Raw genomic sequence first — 19,693 nt, 5'->3', positions numbered from 1 at the left:
TGTATAACGAACGCTATCATTTTTAAGCTACCAGCCCATAAGCGCATGCCTTGATGCCAAAGAAGGCATTTTTGTCCGTTCTCGTTGACAAAAATATTCTGACTGCTTCCGTGGCAGCCATTCGCATGTACCGTCTTTATGGCCATTCCAAAGTGCTCAATACGTGCTCATGATTCTTTCGCCTTCTAGCTGGAGCCAGAAGTCGAAAGATTACGCACGCACTAATCGGTTCAGAAGCAATCGAGTTCCACTTCACTCCGGTTTATTTAACGGATTTTAGTTTACACGTCTTCGAACTCCTGCCGCTTGATCTCGACTCGACGCCTGGTCATAATCTGACGTTGTGACATGCAGTAAAGGCTCCTATTCTGCCATAGGAACTCTCTCTAGAATTAGCGAACATATTACTCTCAAACGGTTGCGGTTCTGTTCTTGTCTCCATGATAGATTTTATTGTCATCCTGAATCCGCGCTCTAGCTTCCCATCTTGACTGCAATGCTGCAGTGCAGAGCGTAGTTAGCGGAAGTACATCTAAGCGCCGTATGTTTGTGAGAGAGAAGCTCCAGTAGCTTATCTCAAAGGCATGAGCTTGCTGCCTTGGGCAAGCGTGCAAGGTCGCCCAGGAACATTGAATTGACCATTCAGGCATCGTATTCGCTCAAATTTGCAGTTAAATAGCCACTCAATAATAGACGTACATCTACGTAAATAATTGTAGTGTTTCTCGCTACAATGTGGGCGTTATAAAGCATTGGGTGCTAATCAGATGATCCAAGAGTGGACCAAACTGTACAACTTGTACTGCAGTACGTGCTTTCATGTAATTTGCAGCACTCTAACGCCTGCTTCCAAACCCTTTACGAGACTACGTGCTTTGAATCGCACATGCTTGCAAGCGAATGCCGAATACTTGCTGGCTGCAAACGTTGGTCAACGCTCTGCGTCACGAGTTTGGGCAGGCCAGAAATGAGGAGCGAAACTCTTGCCGCTCTAAATGCATTGTTATTCCAACTCAAGCAGGTGCCGATAACACCCAGCATGACACTGCAAGAGTGGCAGTGCTCTCCGGCTACCGCAAGATTTCTTATGCTGGGATACCGGAAAAGAAGCGTACGCTTGCTTCTGCGCGATCCTACCTGCCGCGTGCTGCCTGTGCTGGCGATCAGTGACGGGTCGGGGCGCGTGCACTGGCCCAAGCTTTCGTTGCCGTAGCTCGGTGCACTAACGTTAATCCGCCCGGACGAAAACTCAACCAAGCTGGAGGCGCGTTGCAGGTCCACCTTGCACCAGTGTTTCACGGGTTGAGAATCCGCAACGAGCAAGAAGCTCTGGGTGTATGACACGAACGCAGCCACGCAGGCGAAGGCAAGCACTCCCCGCTGGAATCCACCGTGCCCGAAGATGAACAGGCTTTGCACCGGGGACTCTGTCAGGCTCGACGTCGGCTCGACGTCCCTGCCACAGCTGAGCGAAGTGAAACGTGAGGTGGGCGGTTCTTGCGATTCGAACATGGCTGTCTCTGGCGACAGTAGTGGTAGCGGTTTCGATTTTGTCGTGGTTATTTCGGTCGCTGATGATGCTATTTCGCTAGGTCTCGTCGCCGTTGTCTCGGTCACGGATGCTCGCGGTTCAGCGGGCACTTCCGAAGCGATGTTTGCTAAAGACAGTGATTTGTTTGGTTCCACCACAGTGGTCTGGGCCAGTGATAGTGGCGACACTGCACGTTTCGTCGAGATGTTGCTGGTCGCAGTGGACAGCGGTTTATTTTGGTTCGCGACGGTGGTCCTGGCGGCTGACTTGTGCACAACTTTCATCGTGGGCGAGGTCTCCGACGGTGAAGATTCTCCAGGTTCGGCTATGCTCATTTCTGAAGCTGGTGACGGCGTCCGTTCCCCTGTCGGGAAGGCTGCCTCAATTGCTGGTTGCGAAATTTCTTTCGGTTTGGCCGTGGTCGAACTGGTTGTCAGTGGTAGCGTTTCCCTGGGTTTTGTCAGTTGGCTGTGAACAGGCGAGGTGGACGATTTTTCCGGCCTCGTTATTATGTTTTTGGCCGCTGACAGTGCAGTTCTCCTCGACTTCGGAATGCTCATGTTGATGGCTGATGGTGGTGGTTCGAGGTAGACCAACGCACCAGTGGACGTCAAGGGTACAGGGTCATCTGTTCGCACCATGGTCGTAGCGGATGGTGATTTCTGTCGCGACTCTCCGGGTCTTGCAGGCGTGCTCTTCGTCGATGGCTTCTTGTGCTTCCTGGCGGAGTGCTTGGGCATGTTTTTGGTAGCGCGACCAGCCACCAGAAAGGGATCAGCTTCTTCTTCTTCCTCTTCACTTGCTTTTCGACCTTGCACCTTCCGAGTTCTGAAGATTGCTGTGGTTGTTGTTGGGGCCTCGAACCATGGCTCATACGCAAGAGGGCGACTGGCCACTCCGTAGATTCACAGTAATAGTTTGTTTGCCGTAATAGTTTTTTTCCTTGCGAGACAACACCAGACTCAATATTATAGGCATTGTTCCCACGCTATCGAAACCGCGAGGCTGTTTAGTCAGCGTCGACTTACGCTCATAGTAAGTTCAGTGGAACCGAAAATGCATCTGGGCTATCGTAAAGAATTAGGCGATTTTGCAAGGATTCCCTTTCTTGAAATGAGCACTTAACAAATGCCTCCGGGGCTCATTTCAGTCATCTTGCCAGCTTCACTCGCTGTCACCACAGTCTGCCAAATCACTGTCGTCACGACATCCTTACGCCATGAACACCGTGTCGTGATCAGGGACGAGACCGGGGAACAAGACATTCAAGAGAACTCCGTTCGTCTAAAGTTTACCGAATTACTCACACAGCCCTCAACTCTATCAATATTTTATTCGGCAAAATTGCCGCGGCAGATATGGGGCCCCAGACTTAAAACAGGGTACCAATTTCCCATCCGTCACAATGTTTTCATTGTTAGAATGATATGTCAAGTGTTACGTAATATGATATTTTAGTTCCCTTTCATATTCAAATACCATCTGGATATATGCGTTTCTGTTGTAGTATCTGGTACAACAGTGTCTAGAACAGTGCCTTGAATAGTGTCGTCGAAACTGAAGGTTAACGGTCTGCAAAAAGAAACACCCTGTTCCTGTATACCACTATGCACAAAGCACCAAGCATGTTGTTATTTTTATATGCTTATCACAAACCATAGCGCACTCTCAAAGGTGGTATAGGGAAGCTGAGGTCCCGCTTTCAAGGCAGCAGTTTTCACGACCTCCGTGTCGCATGCTGTCGGATGATGTCGATGGCGATATTGTGCAAGAATTCGTTGGCATTGTATCCCAAGGCGAAGTCCACGTGCCCAAACTTTTCCTCGGGGACCACGCGGTGAAGAATTACGCTCGATCCGAGCCTCGTCACCAAGTCCGCCACGTCTTGAGTGTCGGCTACAAAGTCTCCTTCCGATGAGAATACAGCAATGGGGGTGGTGATAAGTTCCAGGGGGTAAGCCGGGGGCGCCCTCTGCGAAAGTCAATGCAAGGCACACATGACTGAACAACGCCATCTTGTTGCTGCTATCTAATAAATACATGGTTCATACCCACTATATAAGCAGAAGGGTTGAAAAGTGAGTTCGCTGGCACATTTTGACATTTTTTCGGAAGAGCGCTAAGTGACTGGACAAGATCAGAGTCACATGGCTGACGCCCGGGTTGCTGGGTGCGGTGGCCATTTGGGGTCGCAGTGAACGAATTTTAACCGTTTGCACATCGTCTTTCGGTATATATGTTCCTCCAAATAAAGATTGGTTGATAGTCTGCGCCCTGGCGTTATCATTCTTTGTCCCGTCGTTTAGCGCTCCTTCGAATAAGTTCCACTATTGAGGATTGGTCAATAACCAGATCGTTTATTTCATGTTAGAATTGGACAAACTTTCGGGACGGATATTCACGGCTTGTTCGCTTCAAGCGTCCCACATGACATAGTTCGGGATGAAAAAGTGTGCAATTGAAACATAGAAGGTGTGACAGGCTGCCATAATGAAAAAAATATCTGGTGTAAGAAACCGAAATATACAAGGACATTCCCTGCGTCCACCCGAAATACCCACAAAGCTACAAATAAAGGAAGGTATATCTGGGGCCGGTGACGCGAAAATAGTACCTTGCCTAGCTTAATTACGTTCGCATCTCCGACGCACACTGTCGTAGGATGTGAGACAGCTAGTTGAAATGCACTTATTTGAGTTAGAGAGCCACTGCGATAAAAAGAATCGAGATAATGTTCTATGGACTGTGCAAATTCCTGCTGATCATTTCAACTAACTATTGCGTTTTCTTTCTTTATTATAACGTTATTAAATGCCGAACATGTAGTTTCGACGGTGTTCCCAGCAATGTAAAAATATTTACCTCGATTGCGCTAATTCCATACCGCGCATGACCCTACCTCTTCAAACACATTTCATTTTGATGCTCCAGGCTGCATAGTTGAGTCACGAAAGAAAAGGTAGCATTTTTGACAGCGCCTACCATATGAAAACACTTGCGGAGGGTACATACAATGTTTACAGAAACGCGCGCTCTTTATATAAAAAAAAAATGCCTCGAACTGATTCTGCGTGCCTTACCTGGCCATAACGCCGGCGATTTTCCGTTACACCATGGTCGTACATGACGAAGTTTTTCGCCCTGTACATCTGAAAGAGACATTCGCATGAAGTGACTGAGTCTTCAGAGAATACTGAAACCGTAGGAAATGTGTAAGCGGGTTGGGGATCAAGCTCATGCCCGCGTATTAAACCTGAAAGCTTGAATTCTTCACTGACAACTTACTCGTACTTCGCCTAAAATTATAAAGCGAGCTGTTACTTTGCGGGCCATGATTTTGCCATTTGCTTCTTGTTTTGGCTAACATCGAGCCTTTGAATTAAAGGTACATACGTACAACTCACAGTGATGATGTCATTGTCACTTAGAACGAGTCTACTAATATTGTACGCTTTGAGTAATTCAGTACTGTGTGATCTGAGAGCACCTTGGTGCGGTGCTACAAACGCTGAATATCGAGGGCGACGAGTTAGCTCTGCCACCCGGGTTTATTAAATGTGGGCCAAAAGCTATGTTCGCAAACGATTTTACGCTCCGCCCCCTAAGTCCCTGCTGCAGAGAGATTAAACCCGCAACCCTCTGTTCAGCAGCAAAATATCTTAGCCACAGAGCCACCATGGCGAGTGCAGACATCTTGAAATCGCTTAGCCCTTGCAAACCATCGGAGGCTACCACCAACTGGAATGTACACCCTAGCACGATACCTTGAAGAATTGCCTCTTGTCAGCTTCGATTGCTCAGGAAAGCCAGTAAACGTTATGCATGATTCTTACAAATAATCCAGATTTGCGGCGCCTGCATGCCCTAGCAGATTTTCCTTGCTGATACGGCTTGGCACATGAGCCCTTTTCTTGAGGTCACGTGATACGCTGCGGATGCAAGAGCGATCGTGCCAGAGCCTATAAGCCTGGTTCCTTTTGGCGCATTTCCCTCGCGAGCGCCCAGTGTTGGAGGTCACGTGACGTGCTTAGTTTCGGAATCGCGGCACACGGGAAATGCTGAATTGAGTGGCAACACGCAAGGGTCGCTTGAGAACGTGCGCGCGCAGCCTGCTGCCTGCGCTCCTCATCACACAAGAGTGGTCACTACGAGTGATCGGGTCATCAAGTGTAATCTGTTTGTGCCTTTCGGCGCTTGACAAAACCCTTGTTTCCCTAGTAGAGAATGTTCACGGCAGCTTACACTGAGCACCAATTTAACCGCCTGACAAAGAGTAATATCCTAATTCCTCGCTATTGCTGTCAGTTCGAGTAGAACTACGATTTTGTATTCGTTCAATGTTAAATAGACTTTTCGCGAGCGCGTCCGTAATACATTATAGGCGGTAGCTCAAATTCCGTAGTTGCCCTATTCAGAATATTTTTTTTCTATTCACGATGCCATAATGCATAGCTTCCCATATTGCCATACTTAACCGTTGCCGTGTACAGTTCAAGCATTTCGTATGCTGCTATTTGTCCTTTCTTCCATGAACGATAACAAAGAAATTGCGCGAAAATATTGATCAACATGACAAAGCACCACACCGAAGTGGTTGTTACGGATTTCCTCCTTTATATTGTTCTTGATGATATAATTATAAACAATGCCCCGTTGACCGAGTCGGTTAGGACATATCGCTACTTCTAGCGCACAAGAACATATGTTCTGTCTATTCTCTTTCTTGTCTCCTCCTCCGCACTGGAAAACACACCAATGATTACGACCTCACAAAAACTTTAGGTAGGGTTCCCGAGGTAAAGACCCAGAATTTATTTGAAGCGGTTCGCTAAAGGAAAAAAAAGTGTTCCCACTATTGCAATAAGTTTTCACGAGGACTATCAAAATCGTGATTCGTGGAGTGTTAAACCAGCTACGGTGAATGGTGTTTGGTGTAGTGACTATAGTGTCTTGCAGCTTCAAAGAGGTCGCGAATTCAATCACCGGTGATGTAGGCCGCATTCCGATAGGGGCAGAATGCATAGATGTCACATTGTTATGTGGGCCATAGTACCTTAATTGATACAGATGTATTTATAGCCTTCCATGGCATACATAAAAGTGCGTTATTATAGCACATGCGAAGTTTTCCTTCTGGAAAGCGTAAAATGACCAGCCTTTGCACCCTAGAAGTCGTGGTGGGTGGCGCTAGCACTTCTAGCCACACACTATAGAGATATTTGCACCCTTGAGTGTGCTAGTTGGATTCATGTACTATTCACCTGTACTATTAAGGCTGTAAATACTCATTACTGCACGGGACAGTAAGATTTGTTCGCACCTGTGACCAGAGAAGTCGAAGTTGAAAAACTGCATAATTTTCGCCACGTGGTGCGCACCTAAGTATATGACACAAGAGTTTGACCGCGGCTGCTAGTAAAGTTGGTTTCACGCAGTTTCGTGCCATGTATTGCAGTTATCGTCTCGTATACTTGCAGAAAATGTCGCTAACAAAGAAAATTTCATTTGTACTGATCTAGAGTTCGATCTTACCCATTCAGAGTAATGATGGTAGCCATGGGACATTTCTTTTTTGTACTGCGCCCACATGCAGTGCATTGGCAAAGCTTCAGCCGCCACTTGCAGTTAGAGCGCCATAAAAATGAAATTCGCACGGCAGTTTATTACCGCCCGTTCACAGCTCCACAGAGACTCCCAGAAGCAAGTCGTGCGTCGGAAACCCCACTGTGGAAAACCAAGCAGCTTACCTGATGGTAGTGGCGCATGTTTTGTGCAGTCGTACCCTTAGGGAAATGCCCCACGTACATCGGCATCCGCGTCTGAAATGGCAAGCCATTGAACAAGTTTACGTGGAAGAGTTGCGAAAAAAATGTCCCCAATACAAATAAAACGCCTACAAGATATTTTCAAGCAATAGGAGATCAGTGAAAGCTATCGCTAAGCGTCTGTGCAGTCCCTTGTACACTAAGAGGATGCACATTCTTCTTTCCAACACTGTGATATGTATGCAATAGATGTAATAGCAAACGTTTTCGTGTAGCGCTTTAGCAAGAATGCAACGTGACACGACGACGTGACTCGCAAGTAGAATTTGACTTGTATTAGCGAGTCCTAAGATGCTGCCAGCATATAGCTGCAATAAAAAACTGCTGGCTCTCCCGTAATCGAGAGTAGATGTAAGCATGAAATGGCAACCGCCAAAGCAGATTCTTAACAGCTTGGCTGTTTAAGCTTTCGTTCAGCCGGGGAGCGTTACCAGAAAACTCAGCCCAAGTCTGCGCCGCCTCGCGTTGACTAGCAACCACCTGCGAGAGCACCGAGCCACGTAACCTCCTCGCACCCCAAACGCGGAGTCGTGACGTCACAGGTCAGTAGACGCTCGGGCCGGCGCGGCGGCACACCTCTGAACTTCCAGCGTCAAGCCCGCCGAGACACGGGTGGGTGCGAATGACCGATTCCAGCGTGAATTTCTGGGCATAGCGTTTGGGCACAGTTGTCGCGTCTGTGACCTAGAAGGAAGCCCGGTGCGCGGCTCAGCGGGACTACGATCGCCGAAGGAGAGCTGATCCTAGCCATCGCGACGAGGCCGCTGTCGACAAACGCCATCGCCGAACCGCGGATCCAGAGTTTTGGGCCAGAGACGACGAACGCTGCCGACTGAATGTTCGGCGCCGCCGGGAATCGGTTCCGGGCCTTCGCGTCTCGGAGAACTTCCAACGCCAAGCCCGCAACTTTATGGGAGGTCCGAACGGCCGCTTCCAGGGCGAGTTCCTCGGCATAGAGTTCTGTGACCCGCTCTGGTTCGACGTGAATCTCTCCACGGTGAGCTCGGTGCAGAAATTCGAACCGAAGAAGTCTGCCTTTCAAGTGCTTCGCAAAGCCTTCCCCGACGCCACCGACAACGACGGTGACTACGACGATGGTCCGCCGTCGAGAGCGAGTGTCTGATCGACGATGATGACGACTGGTACTGAAGCACTGTACATAATAAATAGTGATGCACGTACTGTGGCTTGTATGCGTGTGACTTGCTGGGGCTTGTGTGGCTTACCGGCCTGGCCATGTCACCATCATCATCATCATCAGCCTGGCTACGCCCACTGCAGCGCAAAGGCCTCTCACATACTTCTCCAACTACCCCGGTCATGTACTAATTGTGACCATGTTGTCTCTGCAAACTTCTTAATCTTATCCGCCCACCTAACTTTCTGCCACCCCCTGCTACGCTTCCCTTCCCTTGGAATCCAGTCCGTAGCCCTTAATGACCATCGGTTATCTTCCCTCCTCATTACATATCCTGCCCATATGCCCCATTTCTTTTTCTTGATTTCAACTAAGATGTCATTAACTCGCGTTTGTTCCCTCACCGAATCTGCTGGTTTCTTACCCCTTAACGTTACACGCATCATTCTTCTTTCCATAGCTCGTTGTGTCGTCCTCAATTTAAGCAGAACCCTTTTCGTAAGCCTCCAGGTTTCTGCCCCATACGTGAGTACTAGTAAGACCTAGCTACTATAGACTTTTTTTCTTGAGGGATAAAGGCAACCTCCTGTTCATGATCTGAGAATGCCTGCCAAACGCACCCCTGTCCATTCTTATTCTTCAGATTATTTCAGTCTCGTGATCCGGATTCGTGGTCACTACCTATCCTAAGTACATGTATTCCCTTACCGCTTCCAGTGCCTCGCTACCTATCGCAAACTGCTGTTCTCTTCTGGCCGTGTATGACCTCGCAAAAAACATGGCGAAACTTGGCAAATCTTGGCGACACTTAGTATGACCACAGTTAAGCCATGCATAACCTTGTAATACTTAGCAAAGCCTAGTAAAGCTTGGTATGAGCCTAGCCAAGCCATGCATACCATCGCAAAACTAAGCGAAAGTTAGCTACACTTAGTATGAACCTTCCTTAGCCATATATAACCTCGGAAAGCTTAGCAAAACCTATCAAAAGCCGGAACTAGCTCCGCTGTGACCCCGCCTTGTACCACTAGTGCAAACTGCCCACATTTGTTTTTTGGATCTGATTCTAGCCACAATCTTAAATGGGGCTAGTGCATGTTCACAACGGTACACTCCAGCCCACCACACCGCATCGCACCCCGCCATATTGTGCACTGGCCTATATGGACGCTGCCCAGCTAGAACAAGAAAACCGGCTGAAGGCCGCACGACAGGTAACGAAAGACGCCAGGAAGACAGAATGCACTGCCAGGCTAGAACGAATGACTTGAATTCTGGGGCTTCACGTGCCAAAACAACGATTTGATTAGGAGCCACGTCGTAGTGGGGGACTCCGGAATAATTTTAACCACAGGGGATCGTTGACGTGCCCCCAATGCACGGGGCACGGGAGTTCTTGCAGTTCGTCTCCGTGGAAATGCGGCCGCCGCGGCCGGGATTTGATCCCGCGACCTGATGATGCTCAGCTGCGCAACACCATAACCGCTAAGCCACCGCGGCGGGTAGAAGCGTTGTGCCATCTCTTGGGGCAAGGCAAGACCCGCGCCACGAAATTCACCGACCACTGGCGTTCACACTCAGCGCCAAAGTGACAATCAAGTGTATGGTGCACTGTATCTGCCTTTTGAACGTCGCTATTAGAAATGACATATACGACTTCAGCGTACTAGAAGTTACAGCTTGAGTGACATTGTGAAGAAAAATTAGAAAAAATTTGGAAGCAATATTTTTGCAACTTGTTTGGGCCGTAACTAGCGTTCAACGGGGGCCCGGTACCAAGGGCTGGGGGCCCAGAGACCGTATCTCGTTAAGTTTTGACTGGTTGCTCAGATGATCTCGTTTTTTTCTCGTAACGATGCCCGAATAACGGCTCTGGCTTTTGGCTCAAGGTCACTTGATGGTCACTGATAGCTGGAGCTAGAAACATTTCATGCTTAAAGATGAAAGCAATGACTTCGTGGACACGACCACACGTTACCTCGTCTGAGCTTGTTTAGTCACCACAGTAGCCACAATGAGAAAAAACTAACTTGATTTGCAGCTTACACCGCCTCTCCCGCGTCTCTTAAGTCTCAGCGACAAGGAAATTAGACGTGATTTAGCCAAACTAACTAAGACGGCTTGGTCTCGCCAGGCTACTCGCATCCGATTGACTGTGGACTCGCAGAGACGCACCCATCACCATCTTAGCTCTCTGCTAAATGTTCTGTGTCCTCATTATTTTTTTTTGGGGGGGGGGGGGGGGGGGGGTAATTGCGAGTTCCAACAAACAAAACACTTCCACGTACTTACGCGGAAAACCCGGAACTGCACTCGCAAATATTGGGCTTTGGCAAAGAAAGTCCACGAGACGACCAAGGAACCTTACAACATGGTGACGCCGACACACACGGCCTTCACTGTATATATATTTTGACTCTACGCTCTATCACGGTACATGATAACGCTATGTTAAATGGTTAACATTCTCTGGATACCTACCACGGTCCTGCAGAAAGCTGCGCATGCACAGAAACCATAGCGTGCCAGGTATGAAGTCGTGTTTTAGGCATGGCGCAAAGCTAAATCTCTCTTGTCATCACGAGTGGTGCCTTTCGGTGCTTACCTTATTGAGCTGGAGTGGACTGCTTAAGAGCGTCACGGTGACCGCAGCAGAACACACGCGACCAATGGCGGCTTGACAAAGTTGCGAGAGAGCCCGCTTCACGCGATTGCTCACTCCAACGTAAGCTCCTTTGCCCAAGGGGTCCAGGGCTAACTGCGCAAAAGAGCAACCGGTTGTGGGATTAGCCTTTTCAGTTTCAGTTTATTCCTTTCATAAGCGGATACGCTTACATAAGTATACAGAAGGAGGTCCCCAGGCCATGTAGTTGAAAGGAGACCTCCTATCAGAAGATATATACATTCGTGCGAGCATACAGCACATAAACAGCAATGTAGTTGTCAGTAAGTGGAAGATTATGCAAAGTAAGTGTAGTACGAACTGCAAATAATGTAAATTCAATAACTGGTCGTAGAATTAGAACGGTGGTTAAGGCAGCCGCAGCAGAACAAACCAAAAATGTTTATAAAGGCTACAAATGAAAAAACTACAAAAAAGGAAAAACGAAAAGGAAATGAGCAGGGGTGAATTGCAGTAAAACACATTGTGGGGCTAGTTGGTGCATAGCTTTCAATAGATGAAGCGCCAATAGGGACAGCACACAGGAAGGAATACAGCGCCACCTTGTCCTGTCTGTGTTCCTTCCTGTGTGTCGACACTATTGGTGCTTCATCTATTGAAAATGAAATGAATAGCTTAGATATGTGGATAATTTTGGCTGTCTAGTATAAATGTGAATAATGTTTTCTTGAAGAAACCTAAATAAGAGCGCTTGACATCTAGTGGGAGGGTCTTCCAAGTAGATAATGCTGCCAGATAAGCGTGCCAGTCCTTATCCGAAGCCAACACACAACTTTTGTCTGTTACTGATCATTTTAATATACTTCTCACGTGGGAACGCCTGCCTTCGTGTCGGTGTCACAGTCCTGGGATGCACGGCAAGAAAGGATAATATATGACTGCATTGAATTCCCAGTTCCGCAGATAACATTGATTGATTGATTGATTGATTGATTGATTGATTGATTGATTGATTGATTGATTGATTGATTGATTGATTGATTGATTGATTGATTGATTGATTGATTGATTGATTGAAAATTTTGGCAACTCACATAAACATGTCCACTTTCTACAACAAATTGATGAAATTCATCAATGTGGTTCACGGTCCGTACGATGAGCTGGATAAAATAAATGAATGAATTATTCGTCATGGTGGCTCACTCTGAAGGGGATGGATGGAGTGTAAAAAGAGAACAAAAGGTGTAGCATAACTGAGAAGGGAAGAGTGGGAAAGATGAGGCAAGGTCGACCCCATCCAAGCGGATTCAAATCATTCGTAGGATTCCCTACTCCTCCGAGGATTCGTAGAGGGCCCTGCACACCAGCCCCCCCCCCCCCCCCCCCCCCCCCCCCCCCGCCGTCCCCTATAAAGAATATGTCATTTCACTCATTCGTTCCATCCTCAGGCTGATCCGGCGGAAAAAGATGAAGTCTACGATAATGATGATTACATGTAGTGAAAAGGATGAAGAATATAAGGGACGCGTATGTTATGCATGAATTAGCATTGTTGTGGGGTAAAAGCGTCGCTCGATGACGCCGCATATTCCTGCCAAGCAAATAACTCATTAGCTCTAACGGCCACTCACAAGCACAGGTGGAAGCAGAGGCACCGCCACAGACAATGGCGGACCCGCATGTGTGATGTTCGCCACGGGACCGTACGCGATGACAAGGTCGACCTGCACGAAAAACAAAAAAAGATGCCCCCATTCGCAGAGCAGACGTAGTACGCCATTTCTTGATCGGCGAAAACGAAAAAAAAATTGTGGGTCATATAAAGCAAAACATGGTAACATTCGCACTCACACTGTCGACGATCAGCGGAAGCTCCTCGGTAGTTGAGCCGAGGCAAACTAAGCCGTTAATGAACATGCGATAATTCCTTTACACAGAAGCTGTGTATGCTGAGGATGCCGCGATTTCTTCGTGGCGTAACATCGGCAGAAAACTACCATCCTCTATGCTCATACCCCCAAATTCAATGGTTCATACACCCGTAAGGCAGAGGCTACAAGCGCTCAGCAGAGTGAAGCGAGCAATGCATAAATCCTTTGAAATCATGCATACAACAAAAACAACAGCATACGTTTCAATAAAGAACAAGCTCAAAACAAGCATCTGAACCACATACTTGATGATAAAGCGCTTCTGCGCCTACATGCAATGCGAAGCACCTACCGCACCCTGCATACGTTTTCTGATTAAGATTACTGTTGCGACGGCAGACAGACTATAGCATGCGAGGCAGGGGGCGACGTAACTACACTTTCCCAAGTAAAAGAAAAACCCGCCTAGCAATTGATTTGTGTTGTGACGGTGATGCGGGAAGGTCACATATAGTTAGGTCTCCTGAAAAGTAGCGTGCTTACGAGACGTGACGAATTTCTCTTCTCTCTGGTTCACTCTTTGTAGGCGGACGAAGCAGCGGCGCAAGCCAAGTCGCAAGCTGTCGAAACGTCTTAGGCTAATAATCAGGAAGCTACATGTGAACGTTGCCACGTGAATAATTTCAACCTACGTCGCAATGGGTTCTTGTACTGGTTGCTTACAGCTTCCTTGTCCAACCACTTTCGCAGCGTGAATTGGAGACCTTTTTTTTTTCTTTCCCAAGGTGTCACGTCTTCTACTACCACAAAAATGTGGAAGAAACAGTGCCGAAGGAAAACCTCCACTCTCCCGGAATTTCGTTCACAAAGTTCTTCAGTAAACGGAAGGCAAAAGTTTGATCCTTGAACTCGCTTTTAAAACATTTATCAGAATGAAATTAATATTGTTGTTCAATAGTTTTTCTTTTATTTCCCTATTTCTCCTTGCGTGATATGTGTGCTTTCTTTAAGTCAATATATTAATCCTGTAAGCACGAATGTTCGTTGTTCAAAAAACGTGGGGCAGTTTGTAGACGTTACAAGCAAAAAGGAAGTCTCACAACCTTTATATATATATATATATGTTTAGGTTTGAGAGCGTAACCTCTTTTCCATTTTCACCTTCATAGGGCCGAACTCATTAGTGAATCAGTCAATCTTCCAAAATGACTCGCCGTACTTCTTCGTAGACTGCAAACACTGAGGAAGGCAGGGCAAACAGGGCGCAGTGGTTACTCTCCAATAAAAACGAAAAGGAGTTGTTGAATCGTTGGTGCTACAATCCCGTCACTGGGAGCTATCACCTGTTTAGCCATTGCAATTAAACTGGTATTCTTCAGAAGTCTTCATGCGAAATAGGTGCTAATGCCTGTCTTCTGTATATCTGCGACAGCCAGTCACCTTTTCGTTGTACTCAGGGCGCGTGGACAGGAAGACCAGGGTTATGGCCACACCTTGGGACAGTGACATTATCGTGAGCTTGGGAGCGCCGGTGGCCTTGAGAACATGGTCCACGCACGCCGCCACGTCGTAGCGCCCGATCTCGTCGAAGCTGCAATCATGGGGAAACGTTTACCGCTGTTATCGAAACATCCGACGGAAACAGAATCCGCAAAGAACACAGCGGTTGCGCCTAATGGTGCGGCACAGGATGTCGACACACAATAATCAAGTGCACCCGTGCATCACGCGCGAGCGCAATTTTTATCGTATTTCTTTTTTCGTTTGTTTCATTCAGCCACCGATAGTGCTTATTATTCGCTTCGTGACAAATAAATTTTCAGCATTGTATGACCATTCCTAGAATCATCCTCATCATCATCAGCCTGGTTACGCCCACTGCAGAGCAAAGGCCTCGATCACCCATAATTCTCCAACTATACCGGTCTAGAATAACTACTGGCAAAGCATAAGAGTGGCCACGGGAGTTCCCAAACAAGGTTGAACAGTCACTTCAACGTTCTGTAAATGTGCCTTTGCCTTTGCCATTTCCGGTTCCTGCGACCATCGTATGGTAGCCATTTAACTGGAAGGCTGGAACTGGAGGCTTAGCTCAAACAGCTTTCTGGCCATTTCACCTTTCCACGGTAGCCGTAGTCTAACACCCCACTGCGTTCAAGCTCATGCGAGACGAATGAACCATCGAATACATGGTGCTATGGTCCTATCAGGAAAGTTGTAGCCAAGACCAAATTTTAATTGCAGTGGTTTCAAGAGCTATTCATTTTCATGCTAGAACACCAGACTTCCGTTTCTTAACACTGACAGAACCTGTATTGGAAGCGAATACTCGACAAGTACCAGTTCGGGATCTTCACAACTTTTTTTCGTGTGTGCTTGGTACGCCACCTTACCTCCAACGCCAGTACTTCCGGTCATCCTGAGAGAGCCTCGTGTGGTTAGAGTACGGCTTAGCTTCCCTCGAATTCATGCACCACACATCAAAGCCCCTGTCCGCTAGCAGGAAACCTGTCGAAAACAAGAAGTGGCGAATGGTTACGTTTTAGGTTATGCTATTTTTCGCGAAGTGAACGAAGATGTTAGTGCCATTAAGTGGTGCCGACCGGACCAATAGACCAAGTCTAAAGTCACAGTAGGAATCGACACACAAAGTACACGGAAACACCTACGAACGCCAAAGAGCACAAACATTTGCGAAGCACCGCAAACAGTAAAATAAGGCTTAGAGAAAAGTGTGAGGAGAGACATACAGACTTTCATAATTAGGCAATGTACAGAGCACAGTACAAGAACACGAAAAAATGTTCAGTTTCCCAAAGGAGATGGATGATAGGCAGACACATAAGTACATAAGACATAACTCCTCTTCTAGGACATCCAAGAAATACCGACAAGTGTAACAACAGGGCGCTAGTGTTGATAACTTCAATTCGCACAATAAAAAAAGACCAACTTATGTCTAGAAGCAGCCGCAGTTTTGACGTCTTTTTCGTGCTGCGTCGAAAGACATTGGTTCGCTTGATTCTGCGCTGCGTGTTAAAGACGTCGGCAGTTTAAACCGAAATGAACCAAGGGTCATTAGCGCAAGACGATGGGGCGCCGTACTAATCAGAACTGCTTTTTAATATCGCGGTGGTATAGTGGAGGCGGACGCTTGCTCGAAAACAGCACGAAGCTTGCTCGAAAATACGCGGCAAGTAATACTTACTCCGAAATCGCGACATCGAGGCCGCGTCTTCACATAGTGTGACGAGGTGCTATTAACAAATCATCAGCTGAACCTCTCTCGTAGTTCCTTCTCAGACTACCTCGTTGTACTGTGAGCTGCTTTAACACCCATTCAATACCCAACAGTTTGAATTTTTGCTTTCGAGCAGCGACTCTAGGGTTAAGAGAGAGCGTTGGATGACTGTAGCTCATGGGGCCCCGGACTGTGATCTCCACCCACGACCGAGGCCTCCTGGCAGGTAGCGCTCAGCGGCTAGTATGTGCATAAATTATTTTGTTTCTCGCGTGATAGCCTCCACATCTCTCAGAAACTTATTTGTTTACGGCGCATGGAACAACGAAGGGAACGTGGATCACGCTTTTTTCCAGGACCACCGCTGCATTAATTGTTTGCATTGGCCACAGCGATTAAACGACCTGTGTTTCGCGTTGGCGGGCTCTTCTTGCTCTGGTAGCGTTTGTATTAGCAAAGTAAACATAATTTGTTGCTGTAATTTACCACTGCGTTTCAGGACATTGACGTCTGCGTTTCTCAGCTCGAAGATTGCACAGTTTTGACACTGATTTTTGGTATACGCAAGCGTGTGGCATTATACTTGTATTGGAGACTCACTTCTTTCTAATCTCTGCATTGGGACACACATCCTACATTTGTTTGAACGATCAAACACATTGTTTGTGCACTTGCCAGGGCTTTGCGAAGGGTAATTCAGGAACCACATGTCCGAAGCACTCGTGAAGGCGGGTACCAAAAGGACCGGGTAGCGAGGCGTCCTCTGGTCGCCTGCTGTGGAAGGGCTACCCTCGCGACCGTGAGGGACGTGGTCGACCTCGAGCACGTACCCGTCATCCGTGGTCGCATAGCTTAGCTCACAGGGGTAGCCGTGGTACTTGATGAGCTCGCACTGCGTGCAGACATTTGCCTCGTCACGGACGAGACGACCGACGACTCTATGCTTTCTTCGTGTCCTTGAAAGTGAACTGTGATGAACATTTCTTTTCCCGAACAAGGCACTGCCTTTGGCAGTACGGCGAGTGAGCTATAAACATTCGAAAGCGATAGCCGAAGCGTTTTTCTCTTAAGGTGCCAATAGTGATGTCATTTTGAGTCCGCAAATAACTCTGTTGCCGAAAATTGCAAGCTACTGCAGTAAACTTTTTTAAGGTGCAAATAGAATACACTGAACCGGTTCTTCGCATATCACGTCACCCTTACCGCGAAGACGCCATCACATTTTAAAATGGAGTCAGTGGGTCTAAAAAGGTTACTGCTGGCTTTCTTAAACATTCCGAAACCAGCAAATAAACGTTCAACTGAAAACATTTAAATCCGCCATTCCAAGACGTCGAGGGGGTCAGTTTGCCCCTGCGTGCATTCATTAGTGCATGCTTGACAAATCTAGCAGCCAGTATTCAACAACTCAAACTTTTAGCGCTGCACAAACTCATTGGCCGTTGAAACTAAATTCTTTCTTAGAGTGATCAAGATGAGCGCTTAGCTTACGGGAGTCAGGTGGGCTTGCAGTGTCAATTCATCTTCTGCTTTTCCAAGAGCACTTGCAGTCAGTATAAAAAAGATAAGCAAACGGCCGGCGACAGTGTCGAAGCTGCCCATCTCCGCTGCTTACCGCTCGCGCGACGAGGTACCGAAGAGTGGCGCCCACAGGCACTGCCGAGTCGCTTTTCTAGACGCGCGTTGTGGCGCTTCCTATCATCCGACCCCCATTATCGGCCATCCGGTCGCCTTTTTTAATGTATTATTGAAACTTGGCAGCGATATAAACTCCCGTTCTACAGGAAGAAGGCTAGATGCCGACGTGAGCGAATCATTCGTATTTCGCTGAACCATCAAGGACAAAAATACAATAGTGTTCTATACGTGTGGTCTGGACTGTCCGTTGTATCTGTGACTACCTCAAAACAATAGCCCCCGTACTTAATCAGGAAGCATTGAATGTAACAAAAATAAGTGTTGGTGTGGCCACATTGTCTATGTAAAACTATATTCCCTGAAATCTCCCACCGTTGCAACTGAGTCGATATGTCGCGTTGCACCTGAGGAGAGAGGTTCGATTCCCTGCCGACGTCGGCTCCGTCGCTAAGTGGAGAAAGTGTGGAAACCTATTGGCACGCCGACGTCTCACTACACCTTAGAGATCCAGGAGCTGTCATAATATATTCTATCGTAATCGTACTTTCGTCATTGAATCGCGATTACGCCGCCGTTGTTATGCCATTGTCGCCATTGCGCCTTCGTCAGCTGGGATGATATCGTGCATCCGTTTTCATACAGTTGTCGTCGTGCCGCCGGTCGCGCCATCGTCGACATTCCAGCTTCTTCACCCGGCTGTCGTCGTGCCGTCCTCGTCTCGCTATCATCGGAGTACAGTTTTCGTCGTGTCATTGTCCTCATCCCATCGGCTCGCCGTTGTCGTTACATCGCGCTCGTATATTAATAATCGACGTCTCATTGTCGTCATGCCGCGGTTCTTGTACCATATTTGTTGTCCCGGCGATATCGTTCTTTCTTCTTCATTCAATCGTCATTGCGTCTGCGTCACACAGCCCTCGTTTTGCCCCCACGCTCATGAGTGACCTTCATAAGCGAACCCGCCGTTGTTGCTTAGTGGCTATGGTGTTGGGCCTCTTAGCAAGAGGTCGCGGAATCGTATCCCGAACACGGCGGCCGCATTTCGATGGGGGCGAAATGCGAAAACATCCATGTAGTTAGATTTAAGTGCACGTTAGAGAACCCCAGGTGGTCTAAATTTCCGGAGTCCACCACTACGGCGTGCCTCATAATCAGAAAGTGGCTCTGGCACGTAAAAACACTTATTTAATCTGTCTTTGGCCTTCACAAGCGTGTGCCATAGCAAAGTGTGGCGATATTCGAGTATGTAGCATATAAGAGAAGGAAGGAAAGTCTCAGAAATGCCACTTCATCAGTTAAATAAATGTCACTTTAAGTATACGGTCTCTCTCTACACTACTCTAATGATATTGGCATTACTGTCGGCTGTCATCACGATATCTCTTCTGCCGTAATAGTTTTCTTCCTCGCGAGACCACGCAAAATTGAATGTTATAGGCATTGTTAACGCTGTTGAAACCGCGAGGCTTTTTAGTAACCGTGGACTTACGCTCAAGGTAAGTTCAGTGGAACCGAAAATGCATGAGGGCTGAAGCAAAAAAAATGGCTGTGGCTTAGCTAAGGTTAAGCCCAGGATGCGAAGCATACTAGCCTTTATTTTAGTTGTTGAACCACTGTTTAGCCTGGTGAACTGCTGTTGCGTGGCTATATTTGGTTCGGCTAGTAGAAGAAACAACTCATGCGTTACTCTGCTTCGCCTTCAAGAGTGGAACGCGACAGCGTTCCCGTCGACCCGCCAAGGGGTGTAAGACAATGGGCTACGCCGCAGCGACTACGCGCCCCGCATTGGACGCGGTGAGCGTCGAGCAACGCAGCGTTCGGCG

The 19,693-nt window shown here is 47.6% G+C and overlaps 2 protein-coding genes across 4 annotated transcripts in view; one reads left to right on the top strand and one right to left on the bottom strand.

The window, feature by feature from the left end:
- The window catches only part of LOC140213723 (uncharacterized), a 121,850-nt gene that overhangs the window by 45,756 nt on the left and 56,401 nt on the right, over positions 1-19,693 (top strand). The window lies entirely within an intron of this gene.
- LOC126544663 (lipase member N-like) lies at positions 2,846-17,912 on the bottom strand. The gene is made up of 9 exons (XM_050192110.3): positions 17,724-17,912; positions 16,908-17,124; positions 15,385-15,499; positions 14,432-14,582; positions 12,752-12,844; positions 11,100-11,252; positions 7,279-7,350; positions 4,612-4,680; positions 2,846-3,503 (listed from the first exon to the last, which is right to left on the bottom strand). Exons 1-9 carry the CDS (start codon positions 17,832-17,834, stop codon positions 3,249-3,251), a joined length of 1,236 nt encoding a protein of 411 aa, XP_050048067.1. The 5' UTR covers positions 17,835-17,912; the 3' UTR covers positions 2,846-3,248.

Source organism: Dermacentor andersoni, chromosome 10 (genome assembly GCF_023375885.2).
Source record: "Dermacentor andersoni chromosome 10, qqDerAnde1_hic_scaffold, whole genome shotgun sequence".
NCBI lineage: Eukaryota > Metazoa > Arthropoda > Arachnida > Ixodida > Ixodidae > Dermacentor > Dermacentor andersoni.
Note: the sequence above shows the minus strand (reverse complement) of the source record. Positions and strands in the feature narration are given on the sequence as shown.